The sequence below is a fragment of the Lepus europaeus genome, chromosome 5 (genome assembly GCF_033115175.1).
Source record: "Lepus europaeus isolate LE1 chromosome 5, mLepTim1.pri, whole genome shotgun sequence".
NCBI classification, from domain to species: Eukaryota; Metazoa; Chordata; class Mammalia; order Lagomorpha; family Leporidae; genus Lepus; species Lepus europaeus.
The window spans coordinates 27924906-27941581 of record NC_084831.1 but is presented as its reverse complement, the minus strand read 5'-3'; the positions used below and the strand labels follow the sequence as shown (position 1 = coordinate 27941581).

Sequence of the window (16676 nt, the reverse complement as noted above, 5' to 3'; positions counted from 1 at the left end):
ACTGGGGGACTATGAAGAAAAGTGTGCAGAAAGAGCTGAGAGGCCTGGAAAGGAGAGGCAGCAATTAGAATGCTGGAGAAGGAAAAGGCACTGGCTCTGGATAGGAAAACACAAACTTTTCTCTATGTCCCCGCAGATTTTTCCATACAGAGGTGAAGTGGGCAGGCATATAGGTTAAAATCGATTAGGTTTGTGAGCTGGAAGACCACGCCTTCGCTACGCCCCTGTGTGTCCTCATCCCGTACCTGGCCACACCTGGGTGCCCACCAGCCAATCAGGTTAATTAACCACTCCCCTTTGGAGTGGGTTAAAAGCCTAGGGCACAGTGTGCCTGGGCCCTGCTCTTTTTCCCTGGCCTCTTGCTAGGTAGGGGCTTGCTGCAGCCCCGTGCCTCCAGGGCGCATGGCCTTCGGGCCATGTGCTCTAGGCTTCCTGGCCTAGATGCTCTTCCATGTGGCTGGTTCCTGGTGCTCGGTATGAACCCCCATTCACTTCTCTCTCCTAAGTAAAGCTCTCACTCTCTTATGCATCTTTCTTACTAAATAAAAGCTTAAAACATACCATGCTGCCTCGTTTTGTCTGTATCGGTATTTAGAATTCTCTAAATATTTTCCGATTTCAGAGGGTCCAGATGGCAGCACAAGAGATCAATTTGAAGAAAGAGGGGACCCTTGGGAAAAGTCTAGGACAGGGCCAGCTCCAGCCACTTTCTCCTCTCCAGCCACCATCCTAATTGCTGCCTCAGTCTTATTTTCTAGCTTGGGGGGAAAGAGGAAAAAAAAAGAGAAACTGAGAGAAGCCTTTGTCCTGAGCTACTATTGTCCTGGCCGGCAGATCAGCCCAGGTGGGAGGAGAGAGGGATAAACCAGCCCAGAACCTCCCATTCTCAGAGCTCTGCTTTCACAGTCAGACAGCCTGGGGGGGATGGGGCCTGTCCTTAGCCAGAGGGTCAGGAAGAGGTCAGCATGATTCAAGGGAGAGGCACACTTCCAGAGATAAACTGCAGTCTCCTTCGAACCACCTGACAAGCCTGGCCCCACTCCGCAGACAGGAAGATGGAGGCCTTCAGCTGCATGGGGAAGTGAAAGCCTGACTACTGGCACCTGGCTGCCAACCCCAGAGAGGGTCGGAAACTGTGCACAAGCCCACAGACACACACACACTTAGGCCCTGACCATTACTCTCACACACCCACCCCTCACCATCCTCAACTGAGTTCTGCACAGACAGGACTTGTGTTCAGCACACAGATAGGAAAAGAACAAATATGCCACGGGCAGACTACACGAACACACACACAGAACAACTCCAACTGCCCAGGACAAACATGCACCCTTGTGGGCAAGGCTGGTAAGGGAGACTCCTCCTCACGTTCTTAGATTCCATTCACCTCCTTAGTGTCTCAGGCTCAATAATTATTTGGGGCCTTAGGAGGAAGGCACTCCCTCAGAGCTGGAGGCTGGGCAGAAGTGATGGGGGATGGGACAGACATTCTAGCCTCAAAGCCTTCTCTTCCTGGGAAACAGGACTACACACCAGATTTAGCCTAAGCGTACCTTCTTGTCCAAGGGGGCTTTGGGAAAACAGGGGAGCCCACAGCACCTCTTCACCCACCCCCCAAGCCAGGGAAGGCTGGATGAAGCGGGAACCTCTCTTCCATTCCATCCCTTTAAAAGTCTCACAGCTGTACAAAATACCCCCCTCTACCCCACCCTGCCCCCAGCTTTTAGACACTTCCCTTCAGATCCAGACAGGGACAGACGGCCACTTTGTAATGCAGATGAGGGCCCCAGCACAGAGAGGACAAAGCTTGGGCCTAGGGGGAAAGAGGCGGGGCCCTTCCCTGCAGACAAAAGCAAGGAGGGAGGGGCCCGGCAGAGGACACTCCCCCTCCCCCACCCCCAACCAGCCCAGAGAAGGAAAGTACCACAGCTGAAATCCTGGCTCAGGATTTCTTCCCTAGTTCTGAGGCCCACACACCTCCCGAGGAGCCAGACTGCCTGTTCAAAAGACACAAACTCAAAGCTAGGTTAGCTGGTGGATCAGCAAAGAGGAAGAGACCAGTCTCTAAAAGGGATTTGTCCACACACGAATACACACAAATTATTAAAGATCCTCTTAAGTTTACACTTGAATGTGATGCGATTCCATTAATCAACGTATATTCACTTGTTCCAAAGCTAAACAAGACACTGCCTCTCCCCTCAGGGAGCTCAGTCCAGTACGTACGCCTGGAACGCACCTAAGCACAGAAGGCACACATGGACATGCGCCCCTGAGATCAGAAACAATGCCTCAGTTCTGTGTGTCTCCTCAGGACACCACTCCCAGAGAATAACCGTCCACATGTAGGAAAGAGGCAGTGATGGGCCCCACATGGGCAACTTCTGGGCAAACTTCAATTACACCCGTGGATGATTCAAGACTGTCCACTAGGCTTTTCCCAAGGCTACAGCTGACTACAGACACCAACCCTCTCCCTAGAAGCTTATGTCTTATAACAAACCAAAAAATATTTTTTTCATCACACCAGAGCCAATTAGAAATTCATCAGGGTAAAATCATTAGCAGTCTGGAATGGGTGCCAGCTCTCAGCAATCCACTGGACCTCAGGGACAGGTAAAGTCTCCAGCCTAGAAAAGCTAGAGAGTTCCTGGGATGGAGAGAGGGTAGTTTGTGCTCCCTGAACTCTACCTGAGGACCTACACGGTCTGGATGAGGTTGTTTTTGCTTGGGAGAAAGCAATCTGTAAGCATCTGCAGGTCACTGCATGGACTGCTTGAATGAGTTGTTAAAAGCTATTTCCTGGGATGCTGAGATCAGGCCTGGTCTAAAAGACAAAGATTCTCCCACCAGGTAAAGAAAAGAAAGTTTATGGCTCAAATGGAAATTCTATTCCTAATTCCAGACCAAGTGGAAGGAGGTGGTGAGAGATGATCTAACAGCCTTATGTCCAGATTGCTCCTCCCATCACAAAATAAGAGACCCAGGACACCAGAGGTCCCAGTACCCCATCGCCCACACTGAGGATGCCAGTCTTTTTGGGGGGACAGCTGCGCCTCAGTGTCTCTCTGTTCCTTTCATCTCCTTTTCTGCCTGTGAATAAGAAGTAGAGCTGTCACCATGGTGAAGGTGATAAACACCACTCCCCCTCCTCTAAACAGTTTGCTGGGAGGGCAAACCTGGCTTTAATGACACGGCCCTGCCAGTTTCTGGGCTGTAGACAGGAAAAAAAAAAAACACACACCTGGTGGGACACAACAGCCTTGGAAATATTGAAGTACAGCAAGAGATCCGACTGTACCCTCAAAAGACAACTCAATAGCAAAGGTCATCCTGGGATTAAAGCTCTCATTTCTATTCACTATGGGGCCAAAAACTTGCCACCCAGGCAAACCTCTTCCAAGTACACCTGGTCCTGCCCGTCCGTGGCTCCTCAGGAACCAACACCTCTTCGAAAGCCTCTCTTCAGGACCCTCCCCCAGAACACGGCTTCAGTCCCAGACTTTCCTCAAGTGACAGAAAAGGCACTTTGGCAGTTTCCCTCAACTGATTATTGGCAAATTGTGAGGGTCAAGTGTAAGCGCCCCAGAGATGGAAGAGGGGGACATTTCCATCTGCACTCTGCAGCATAGCCCTAAGAAAGAACGCACCCCAACAGCGCGCTCCTTTTTCCACGCCAAACGGGGCGGGGGTGGGGGTATTCGGGCAGCCACGCCCCCACCACGTCGGGCAGCCCCTTCCAGCTGCCACCTCCGCGCATGCTCCAGTACCTCCGCTCTGTTCCCCAGCCTCACGGGGGGGAATCCCCGGGCTGGGTCCCCACCCACCGCCCCCTGACCCTCGCCCCCGCGTCAGGCCCGGTTGGGGCGGAGCTCATAGCCCAGCTCTGGCGCCTTCTCCCAAGAGACAGTACCCTAGCCCAGCCCAGCCCAGCCCAGCCCGGCTGAGCCCCCGCCCCCCGCATGCGGTAGCTCCGGGCCCATCTGTATCGCCACCCCCTCTCCTGGACACCTGGAGCCCGCCCCCAGCCACCTGCCGGGCCTCTCCGTAGGCCTCCTCGGATCTCCCGGAGTCCTTCCTTGCGCTCAGGCCCTTCTCCCCGATTAATTCCCCCCCCCCCACGTCTGCACACCGCCTCCTTGGACAAACAGCCCCCATCTCTGGGCTCTCTTCACATGGTTCTCCCCCCGGAACTGCACGCAGCCCTCTCGAAACTGGGCCCCCCATCCCATGAGAGCCCCCCTCCTCAATCAGGAGCCCTTCCCACCATCGGGAGCCATGCTCTCCACGCGGGAGCCCCCTGGTCTTTGCAGCACGCACCGTTCCCCCTCCCAGGGGCCCTTACCTGCTCCCGAGGGTCCCGCTTCCATCCCATATACCCGTGCGGAGGTCAGGCGGCCCGGAGACTGTGGAGTCCAGCGTGAAGGGCCTAGGTACCCCTCACTCTCGCAGCTCGGGCTCCCGGGCCGGGCTCGGCTCCCCCCCCAAGCCCGGCCGCTAGCGCCGTCGCCCCCGCAGCCTCCGTTGCCGCCGCCGCCGCGGAGCCTGCAGCAGCTCCCCCTGCGAGCGCCCGGCCAGCTACCAGTGCGCAGGCGCGACCGCCAGGCCCAGGGGGCGGACGGGAACGAGTCAAGCGGGGCGCTCCGACGGCAACAAAGGCCAATGCAGAGGGGCGGGGGCACCGGGGACCGGAGGCAGCGGCCCCTGGCGGTCACCCGACGCCATGCAGCTCGGCAGGAGGGCTCCGGTAGAAGCGCCGCGGAACCGCGCCGTGGCGTCAGTGGGGCGGGGCGACCCCCGCCCGCCTCCGACTGCCTCGGGCCGTCTGTTCTCCAAAGAGGTCCCTTCAAACCTGCATAAAGCCCGCGCCCTTCGCCCAGAGCCACGCGCGCATTCCGGAAGCCCCATCTCATGCCCAGGCCCCCTTACAGACCAGCACCCCATCGCGCAGGGGCCTTGCCTCCCACCTCTGCTCCCAATCACTCTCATCCTTCAAGCCTTGGCTGCAAAGCGACTGCCTCTGCGAAGTTTTGCTCTGTCCCCGGTCACTGAACTCAATGACGCCACCCTCTCTCTCTTCCAGGCCGTGCGCTGGGCGCAGAGACCACAGATATGTAAAGGACCCTGCTTATCCTGGAAGATGTCGCTCTCGGTTGAAGTACGGTTACCGGACTTTATCCGCCGCATCTGCGAAGTACCTGCCCCCACTTCCTCATCTACAGCTCACGCTTAAACTATCAGCCTGATCTGTTCTCGCCAGGTCACTTAAATGGCTTTAGAAAAAATATGTATTTATTTGAAAGGCAGAGTTACAGAGAGGTAGAGGCAGAGAGAGAGAGAGAGAGATCTTTCATCTGCTGGTTCACTCCCCGGAGCTGGGCCAATCCGAAGCCAGGAGCCAGGAGCTTCTTAGGGTCTCCTACGTGGGTGCAGGGGCCCAAGGACTTGGGCCATCTTCTGCTGCTTTCCCAGGCCACAGCAGAGAGCTGGATCAGAAGTGCAACAACCTCGGTGCCGTGGCTTAACAGGCTAATCCTCCGCCTTGCGGCGCTGGCACACCGGGTTCTAGTCCCAGTTGGGGCGCCGGATTCTGTCCCGGTTGCCCCTCTTCCAGGCCAGCTCTCTGCTATGGCCCGGGAGTGCACTGGAGGATGGCCCAAGTCCTTGGGCCCTGCACCCGCATGGGAGACCAGGAGAAGCACCTGGCTCCTGGCTTCAGATCAGCGAGATGCGCCGGCCGCAGTGGCCATTGGAGGGTGAACCAACAGCAAAGGAAGACCTTTCTCTCTGTCTCTCTCTCACTATCCACTCTGCCTGTCAAAAAGGGGAGAAAAAAAAAAGTGCAGCAACCAGGACTCAAACATGTGACCATATGGCATGCTGGCAGTGCAGGCGGCGGCTTTACACCACAGTGCCAACCCCTTAAATGGCTTTTTAAAATGTCCAAATCCAAAGGATAATTTTCAGTTATTTTCTTCCACAATATCTGATATTACTTCTCTTTTTCTGAGACTTCTACTCGACTTCAGCCTTTTGTGAAGTCTCCTATTGCCTAAGTCCTTTTATTCTTCCTCAGGGCGTCCTTCTTCCTTTTGCCCCATTAAATAACTTTACTGTGCTTCCAAGTCTTCTCAGTCCACTCTCCATTCTCCCATCAGAGATCTCATCCACATTGAGGGCCCAGCCGTATCTCAGACTCGCATTTCCAAGTCTCTGCTGGACAGCTCCAGCTCGATCTCCTCCCAGAATGTCCAATGTAAAGGGTCCAAATCAAACCCTTTATCTTTACCCCACAAATGTACACTATTGTTCTATACTTCTTGTCTCAGTGAATGACACCTTCATAACAAAATGACAAATCCTCTGATGCCTTCCTCCAATTCAGTTACTGAGCACATCTTAACAGGTTTACCTCCTGAGATGCTTGCTAAGCGATTCCTCTGTCATTCTGATGGTTCTTTGTGCTGGTCACTTGTCACATTGTGCCACAAATACCACAACCACTTCTGTGCTGGTCTCACGAATTTTGAAAACACCCCTCCTATTTGGTCTGCTGCAGTGGTAGGTTGGTGATAACTAAAAGACCCGGCTCAAACATCACTGTCCCATCTACTCATTTGTATTACTCCTTCATATATATATATATATATATATATTTTTTTTTTTTTTGACAAGCAGAGTGGACAGTGAGAGAGACAGAGAGAAAAGTCTTCCTTTGCCGTTGGTTCACCCTCCAATGGCCGGCACACCACGCTGATCCGAAGCCAGGAGCCAGGTGCTTATCCTGGTCTCCCATGCGGGTGCAGGGCCCAAGAACCTGGGCCATCCTCCACTGCCTTCCCGGGCCATAGCAGAGAGCTGGCCTGGAAGAGGGGCAACCGGGACAGAATCTGGTGCCCCGAATGGGGCTAGAACCCAGTGTGCTGGCGCCGCAGGCGGAGGATTAACCTATTGAGCCGCGGCGCTGGCCCATATGTATTTTTGATGCCTGCTTAGCACTAGATTCTGGGCCAGAGGGCTAGAAACTTGGCCATATTTAAGCCTTATCCATGAAGATATTAATTTCTAACACTTTTTGCAGCATGGCCAGTTTCTCTCCAGCAGATTCTCAGCCAGCATCCATGATAATCACCCAGAGGGTATGTTAAAACACTGACTGCTGAACTCTGCCTTCAGAGCTTGTGGTTCAGCAGGTCTTGGGTAGAATCCAGGAATGTGCACCTCTAACAAACTTTCAGAGAAGGCTGAGGCTGCTGAGCTGGGAACCACACTCTGAAAACTATTGATTAAGAACAAGATCATAGCCAAAGCTGGTTTCCAGTCTTGGTTTCCGTTGTGGCCCTACCATTTACTACCGTGTAACACTGGGCAAATTACTTGATTTCTCTGTGTCTCAGTTTCCTCCTCTATAAAATGGTGGTGATAATAGAAGCTACTTCATTATGCTGTTGTGAAGATTGAGTTAATAAATTTAAAAAAGACTTTAGAACAGATGCCCAGAGAATACAAACATAAGCTGCTACCACAATCATTAGCTGCCTCTCACATAATATTTTAAGTTCCTTAAAGATAGAAACCACATCAGATACTTTCCTCCCCCCTTTAACGCCAAGCACAAGTAGTGCCTAGAATGATTAGTAAATTTTTGTTTCCCTGAATCAAAAAGATGGCTTCCAAAGCTCTGAGAAACAGCAAGACCCCTGCTCTGGTGTAACTGAATTTGAAGCTCAGCTTTCCCAAAAAAAGAGTCTGAATATTCTGTTGTAAATAGTCAGTCTCATAATTACCTTTGTGGAAAAGCCCTGGTCACTATTCTGATCCATCTCAAAGTAGCTAGTGAACCAACATCTGACTCAGCCCCTAAAGTTCATTCTACAGCATGTCCCTGTCATCAGGAATTTTATTATTGGATAAGCAAAGTGGTAAAATATAAGAGAAATTCAGGCAGCATTTTGCTTTATATGTCGACGCAAACTTCTCTCAGTAATTTTTTTAAAAGATTTATTTTATTTATTTGAGAGGCGGAGTTACAGAGAGGTAGAGCCAGAGAGAGACAGAGGTCTTCCATTCCACAGGTCAACTTCCCAAATGACCACAACGGCCAGAGCTGAGCTGATCCAAAGCCAGGAGCCAGGAGCTAGTTCTAGGTCTCCCATGTGGGTGCAGGGGCCCAAGGACTTGGGCCATCTTCTACTGCTTTCCCAGGCCATGCCAGAGAGCTGGATTGGAAGAGGAGCAGCCAGGACTTGAACAGGTGCCCATATGGGATTCTGGCGCTGTAGGCTAGGGCTTTAACCCACTGTGCCACAGTGCCAGTCTCTCTTTCAGTAATTCTTAATGTATATTACCAGAAATATATTCGCTACTTGTTTCCAGTTCACTCTTTGCATCTCAGTCTATGGCTAACACACACCTAAGGGGCTCTGTTGTGTAAGCCAGAGCCCTTGTCTATACACCTTTATACCCAGAATATTCTGAAGCTAAAATGAACCAAAAAAAAAAAAAGGCATCCTTATCTTTATATTTTTCCCTTTTTAATATAAAAAGTACTGAGGACAAATTAATAAAGTATAACTAGTAGACTAAATGGGAAGATTGAAGAAAATGGGCAAGAATCTGTAACATCCGCTGCTGGTACCAGTTAGTAAAATCAAGCTGGAAACTCTAATAGTAAAATTTCAGTTAAAAAATTAGAAAAAAAATTTATGACATGTGTGTAATCTAGATGAGAAAATCTAGAAGAGCCAATAAGAAAACACAGAATGAAATCTGAGATGAGTGTTGTGGTGCTGGAGGTTAAGCCAGCATTTGGACACCTGCATCCAGAGCAGAGCGCCTAGCCTGAGTCTTGGCTACCCTGCTAACGCACCTGGAAGGCAGCCAGTGATGGCCCAAATATTTGAGTTCCTGCCACGCATGTAGGAGACCAGTTAGGGAGTTCCTGGCTCCTGATTTCAGCCTGGCCCAGCCCTGGCTGTTGCAGGCATTTGGGGAGTGACCCAGCAGATGGAAGATATTCTCTCTCTCTCTCTCTCTCTCTCTCTCTCTCTCTTTTTCTTTCTCTCCTATTCAATCTTTCAAATGAATCAATTTTTTTTTGACAGGCAGAGTGAACAGTGAGAGACAGAGAGAAAGGTCTTCCTTTTCTGTTGGTTCACCACCACCCCCCCAATGGCTGCTGCGGCCTGCGCGCTGCGCTGATCTGAAGCCAGGAGCCAGGTGCTTCTCCTAGTCTCCCATGTGGGTGCAGGGCCCAAGCACTTGGGCCATTCTCCACTGCACTCCCGGGCCACAGCAGAGATCTGGACAGGAAGAGGGGCAACCGGACAGAATCTGGCACCCTAACCGGGACTAGAACATGGAGTGCCGGTGCCACAGGCGGAGGATTAGCCTAGTGAGCTGCAGCGCTGGCCATGAATCAATATTTTTTAAAAGAAGAAGAAGAGTTAATCAGAGAGAAAGGCCAAGCTCCTGGCTGGAAAAACCAAATGATGTAATAATTTCTATCAGATCCTTTCTACTCCAGCCTTAAGTGAAGAACTATTTCTATAGAAAATTTTCTAGTTCATGGCCGGCGCCGTGGCTTAACAGGCTAATCCTCCACCTTACGGCGCCAGCACACCGGGTTCTAGTCCTGGTCGGGGCGCCAGATTCTGTCCCAGTTGCCCCTCTTCCAGGCCAGTTCTCTGCTGTGGCCCGGGAAGGCAGTGGAGGATGGCCCAAGTGCTTGGGCCCTGCACCCGCATGGGAGACCAGGAGAAGCACCTGGCTCCTAGCTTCAGATCAGTGTGGTGCACCAGCCGCAGTGGCCATTGGAGGGTGAACCAACTGCAAAAGGAAGACCTTTCTCTCTGTCTCTCTCACTGTCCACTCTGCCTGTCAAAAAAAAAGAAGAAGAAGAAGAAGAAAATTTTCTAGTTCAGAAATCCCAAAAACATGGAAAAATTTTAGAATTTAATAATTATTTTAATTGAGTATCAGGTATTTCACCCATTCCCATGTACTACATTACAGAAAAACAGATACAAGGATTAAGTTGAACCATTCCCCACCCTTAAAAAGAGACAAATACATATATAGGTGCTATTGAACAAAAATATCATATGACCTACAAATGTAGCTTAAGAATTTCTATTAGCCACGTTACAAAAAGTAAAAAAGAAACAGATGAAATAAACTTTAATAATGTATTTTAGTTAAACTCCAAAATACTTTCATTTCATGAGGCCATCAATATACAAATTATTAATACATTATACTCATTCTTTTCTTTGAAATGCCATGTGTATTTTGCCCTTATAACATTTCTCAATTCAGACTAGCTGCATCTCAAGTTCTTGATAGATGTGGGTAGTGACCACTGTCCTGACTAGCACAAATGATAATTCCAATACGGCTTTTGAGTTGAATAAGAGAAGAACATGGGTGATACAGAACTAAGAGGAGGTATCTCTCATGGAATCTGGGGTAATCAGGGTAGACCTCCTAAAGAGCTGGGAGCATGAGCAGGAATCATTCAACCAAAGGAGGGCTGGGAGAAAGGAATACTAGGCAGCACAGGGTAGGCTGGTGAGAACCAGCACATAAGACAGGAACTAGTGATTAGTGGTATTCTACCATAAATATGGAAGCAAGAAGCAATGAGAAAAGAGGTGAGAGGACTAGACCAAGATCAAATCTGCCCACTCGCTCCCTAGCCCAAGCCAGGGGAGGAGCATCCAAGACAACAGGAGGAGCTGTCCCTGGTTCTGACACCTAAGGCAGATTCATAGTATAATTCTTCCCTGATTCACAGTTCAGTTCCAGACAGACCTGACCCAGATCAAGTTGTTGTTGTTGTTTTTAACCTGCTTGTTCTGTGATGTACATGGAGTCCAAAAACTTTTACATCTGTCCTGGAAGAACAGGAGAGCCTAGAAGCTTTGAGCAGGCTGCCCCTAAATGGGTTGGAGAATCTTAGCAACATTTAAGTCTAGGAATTAAAACTGTAGGATATTGACATTTGGGGTGAAGTATAACCAGGATTCCTCCATGAAACAGAGATAGATATACATATACTATACCAAACAAGCTTCAAAGATGGTAATCATGGAGTAAATGTTGTGGTGCAGCCTGTGATGCCAGCATCCCATATTGGAGCACCAGTTGGACTTGCAGCTGCTCCACTTCTCATCCAATTCCCTGCTAATGTACCTGGGAAAGCAGCAGAATATGGCCCAAGTGGTTGGGCCCCTGCCATTAATGTTGGGATAGAGTTCCTTGCTCCTGGCTTCAGCCTGGCCCAGCCCTGGCCATTGTGGCCATTTGGGGAGTGAACTTACAGATGGAGGATCTTTTTCTCTTTCTCTGTCATTCTGCCTTTCAAATAAGTAAAATAAATCTTTTTAAAAACAGGATGATATTCAACAAGGGTGTCTCATTTTGATTTCTTAGAGAATATGAACTGATAACTCATCTGTTCAGAATCTGCCTGGATAGATGTCACCAAACTGCTGATCTGATCAGTGGACAGGATAAGTGCCAAATTAACTGCAATTATCTTTTCTCACCTCCATTAATCCATGATAGGGCTCAGTGTAAGAATATTTACAATAAATATGGCCTCAAGAGGAAGCACCTGGCTCCTGGCTTTGGATCGGCGCAGCGCGCCTGCGCCGTAGCAGCCATTTGGGGGGGGTGAACCAATGGAAGGAAGACCTTTCTCTCTGTCTCTCTCACTGTCTAACTCTGCCTGTCAAAAAAAAATATATATATATGGCCTCAGCATATCAATGGGTCAAAGAAAAGGACAATCTGCACAAGTAAGACTATATAATTTTCGGCCAGTGCCATGGCTTAACAGGCTAATCCTCCGCCTTGCAGCACTGGCACACCGGGTTCTAGTCCCGGTTGGGGTGCCGGATTCTGTCCCGGTTGCCCCTCTTCCAGGCCAGCTCTCTGCTATAGCCCGGGAAGGCAGTGGAGGATGGCCCAGGTGCTTGGGCCCTGCACCCCATGGGAGACCAGGAGAAGCACCTGGCTCCTGGCTTCGGATCAGCATGAAACGCCGGCTGCAGTGGCCATTGGAGGGTGAACCAGCGGCAAAAAGGAAGACCTTTCTCTCTGTCTCTCTCTCTCTCACTATCCACTCTGCCTGTCCCAAAAAAAAAAAAAAAAAAAAAGACTATATAATTTTCATTCACTGATAAAGTCAATATAGAACAATAATTATATACCCATTAATTTAAAATTTTTTATTATGTACTCAAGGACCAAGAAATAATGGTGGAGCAACAGGTTTGCATTACAGTGGATTAAGCTGCCTCTGCCAGTTCAAGTCCCAGCTTTTCTGCTTCTGATCCAGCTTCCTGCTAATGTGCTTGAGAAAGCAATAATGGTGGTCCAAGTACTTGGGCCCCTACTACCCATACAGGAGACCCAGATGGAATTCCTGGCTCCTGCTTTCAGGCTGACCAAGCCCTGTGTGTTGTGTCCATTTGGACAGTGAACCAGCAGAAATGAAATATCTCTCTCTCTTCCTTTCAAATAAATAAATAATTTTAAAAAATGCTTCAGGGGCCGGCGCTGTGGCTCACTTGGTTAATCCACCGCCTGCAGCACCAGCATCCCGTATGGGGGCAGGGTTCTAGTCCCAGTTGCTCCTCTTCCAGTCCAGCTCTCTGCTGTGGCCCAGGAAAGTAGTGGAGGATGGCCCACGTGCTTGGGCCCCTGTACCCGTATGGGAGACCAGGAAGAAGCACGTGGCTCCTGGCTTTGGATCGGCACAGTGCCGGCTGTAGCGGCCATTTAGGGGGTGAACCAACAGAAGGAAGACCTTTCTCTCTGTCTCTCTCTCACTAACCCTGTCACATAAAAAAAAAATGCTTCAAGAGATACTATTATGGAACAGGGGCATTTTACACCAATATGATCCTGTAGAAACAAAGTTGGCAATATTTATCAACAACAATAACAATGTTTCTGTTCTTTGTCTTTTTCTTCCACCCTGTTACATATTGAAACAGTTGGAATCAGACAAACATGGGTGAAATCCCAGCTCCACCACCTGTAGACATGTGACCTTGAGCAAGCCCAGGTCCTGCCACAAACTGCAGTTTCCTCATCTGTGAAAATCTCAGGACTGTGGAAAGATTAAATTAATAAATGAATAGTGGCAAACCAAGCACAGAGCTTAGCACCTATAGGTGTGGAATACATGACAATTCCCACGGTTTTCTGCTCTGCTCATAAGACAGCTTTTCTTTTCTTTCCACAAAGGTACTTCAAACAGTTCATGAAAAATGGAATGAAAAGTAGGAGGATTTCTTACTGTAAAACCTTTTTTTTTTTGGACAGGCAGAGTTAGACAGTGAGAGAGACAGAGAGAAAGGTCTTCCTTTTTTGAAGAACCTGCATTCCAGTTCTGGATCCATTTTTTAAAATTATTTATTTATTTGAAAGAGTTACTATAGAGAGAGAGGGAGTGATAGAGAGTTTCCATCCACTGGTTCACTTCCCAAGTAGCCACAACGGCCAGAGCTGAGCCAGGCAGGAGCCAGGAGCCAAGAGCTTCATCTGAGTCTCCCATGTGTGTGGCAGGGACCCAGGCACTTGGGCCATCTTCTGCTGTTCTTCCCAGGCCATTAGCGGGAAAGTAGATTGGAAGTGGAGCAAGCGGAACTAGAATTAGTGCCCATATGGGATGTCTGCTATGCCACAACACTGGCTCCCTGGCTCCACTTCCGATTCTACTTCCTGATAATGTACCTGGGAAGCAGGAAATAATGGCTTAAATACTTGAGTCCCTACCACCCATGTGGGAGATCTGGATGGAGTTCCTGGCTTCTGGCTTCAACTTGTCTCAGCCCTGTTTACTGGGGTCATTTGGAGAGTGAACTAGCAGTTGGAAGGTTTCTCTTTCTCTCACTCGCTCTCTCTCTCCCTGTCATTCAAATAAATAAATTAATCTTTAAAAAAATTAGAGATGGTGACTACTTCATGTATATGGTCAAGAAGGGTAGAGGTTATTTTTTTAACAGGGTAGAATTAAATAGCCATTCAACAGTAGGTTAAGTAGGCAGGTAGGATGATCAAAGTTAGTGTTCTAAGGGCCTGTGTACAATTTAAGACAAGGATAAAGGACTTGGTAAGTATATATCACAAATGTTCAATTAAAAAAAAAAACTAAAAAAACAGAAATAGAACTTTCAATCCATTAGCTAAAACACTTTAGAATTATTGAAGTAATATAGTCCATAATTAATAACCACATACACACAAATCAAATGTTACAGGTACAGCTCTACTGAATGTTCAAAAATAACAGTTTATTTCAATCTTATACACATTTTTCCAAAGAATAGAATTTGGAATTCACCTCATGTCATTATAATATTTATCTCAAATCAACAAGGACTATACAAAAACAGACATTGCAGGCCAGACTCAGAATGAATAAGGATATAAAAGACTGGGGCTGGCACAGCGGGTTAAAGCCCTGGCTTGAAGTGCCAGCATCCCATATAGGCACCGGTTCTAGTCCTGGCTACTCCTCTTCCAATCCAGCTCTCTGCTATGGCCTGGGAAAGCAGTACAAGATGGCCCAAGTCCTTGGACCCCTGCACCTGCATGGGAGACCAGGAAGAAGCTCCTGGCTTCGGATTGGCGCAGTTCCAGCTGTTGCAGCCAATTGGGGAGTGAACCATCGGATGGAAGATCTCTCTCTCTGCCTCTCCTCTCTCTGAGTAACTCCGACTTTCAAATAAATAAAAAAAAAAATCTTTAAATACAAAAAAAAAAAAAAAACCCAGAAAGAAAGAAAAAAAAAGGAGTGGATTTTGGGGAGTGGAGTCAATCAGCTGATGGAAGCATTCTCTCTCTCTCTCGCTCTCTCTCTCCCCAATAAGTAAAATTTAAGAAAAAAATAAACTTCTTGGGGCCAGCGTTATTTGCAGGAGGTTAAACTGCTGTCTGCAATGCTGGCATCCCATGTGGGCACCAGTTCCAGTTCCAACTGTTCCACTTTTGATCCAACTCCCTGTTAATGCACCTGGCAAAGCAGTGGAAGATGGCCCAAGTCCTTGGGCCCCTATACCCAAGTGGGAGAACTGGAAGAAGCTCCTGGCTCTTGCCTTTGGATCAGCCAGCTCTTTTCTTTGTGGCCATTTGGGGAGTGAACCAGCTGATGAAAGACCAATCTCTCAGCGGAGTGGCTTAAACGCCCGGGTGCAGTGCCAGCATTCCATATGGGTGCAGGTTTGAGTCCTGGCTGCTCCACTTATGATCCAGTACTCTGCTATGGCCTGGGAAAGCAGAAGAGGGCTCAAGTGTTTGGGCCCCTGCATCTATGTGGGAGACTCGGCAGAGGTTCCTGGCTCCTGACTTCAGATCAGCTCAGCTCTGGCCATTGAGGTCATTTGGGGAGTGAACCAGCAGGTGGAAGACCTCTCTCTCTGTCTGGCTCTGCCTCTCTCTGTAATTCTGTCTTTCAAATAAATAAAATAAATATATTTTTTAAAAAAAGACCAATCGGCTGGCACTGCGGCTCAATAGGCTAATCCTCTGCCTGCGGCGCCAGCACACCAGGTTCTAGTCCCGTTCAGGGTGCCGGATTCTGTCCCAGTTGCTCCTCTTCCTGTCCAGATCTCTGCTGTGGCCCGGAAGTGCAGTGGAGGATGGCCCAAGTGCTTGGGCCCTGCACCCACATGGGAGACCAGGAGAAGCACCTGGCTCCTGGCTTTGGATCAGTGCAGTGTGCTGGCTGCAGTGCGCCGGCTGCAGAGGCCACTGGGGGTGAACCAACGGCAAAGGAAAGACCTTTCTCTCTGTCTCTCACTGTCCACTCTGCCTGTCAAAAAAAAAAAAAAAAAAGACCAATCTCTTTCTCTCTGCCTCTGCCTCTGTAACTCTGCCTTTCAAATAAATAAATAAATCTTTGGGGGAAAAAAGGTGTTTTTCCTATACATACATATCTATGAAAAATTTATTGATTAGGCACAGTAAGAAATTAACAACAATAATATAGGACAATCATACCATTATACTATAATAAAAGTTATGTGAATGTGATCTCTCTCTCAAAAACCTTTTTTTAAAAAAAATATTTATTTATTTACTTGAAAGGCAGAGCCACAGAGAGGCAGAGGCAGAAGGAGAGAAAAAGCTTGCATCTGCTGGTTCACTCCTGGAATGGCCTCAATGGCCAGAGCTGCGCCAATCCAAAGCCAGGAGCTAGGAGCCTCCTCCAAGTCTCCCACGTGGGTGTGGGGGTACAAGGACCTGGGCAGTCCTCTACTGCCTTCCCAAGCCACAAAAGAGAGCTGGATTAGAAGTGGAGCAGCCCGGACTCGAACCAGCGCCCATATGGAATGCTGGCACTGCAGGCAGCGGCCTTACCTGCTATGCCAGAGCACCAGCCCCCAAAAACCTTTTTTGTAAAAGGCAAGTGGTCTTTTTCTCTTCAGTTTATCTATTTATTTTCAACTACTTGAAAGACAGAGAAAGAAAGAAATTCCATCTGCTGATTCACTCTCCAAATACCCACAGCAGCCAGGACTGCAGTAGGCTGAGTTCAAGAGCCTAGAACTTCATCTGAGTCTCACAGGTGGGTGGCAGGGACCCAGCACTGGAGCCATCATCTGCTGCCTTCCAGAAGCATTATCTGGAAGCCGGATTGAAAGCAGATGTTCCTGGAC

The 16676-nt window shown here is 48.8% G+C and overlaps 1 protein-coding gene across 3 annotated transcripts in view; it reads right to left on the bottom strand.

The window, feature by feature from the left end:
- AGO1 (argonaute RISC component 1) overlaps positions 1 to 4536 on the bottom strand; it is a 41697-nt gene extending 37161 nt beyond the window's left edge. For 2 of the 3 annotated variants that reach the window (XM_062190949.1, XM_062190950.1), the window contains exon 1: positions 4349 to 4534. In XM_062190949.1, the coding sequence (XP_062046933.1) occupies positions 4349 to 4373 (25 nt within the window). In that variant the 5' untranslated portion in view covers positions 4374 to 4534. Of the gene's footprint in view, positions 1 to 4348 lie in introns of all 3 variants that reach the window. The other variant, XM_062190951.1, reaches the window with a different exon arrangement.
- Positions 4537 to 16676: the final 12140 nt, after the last annotated feature.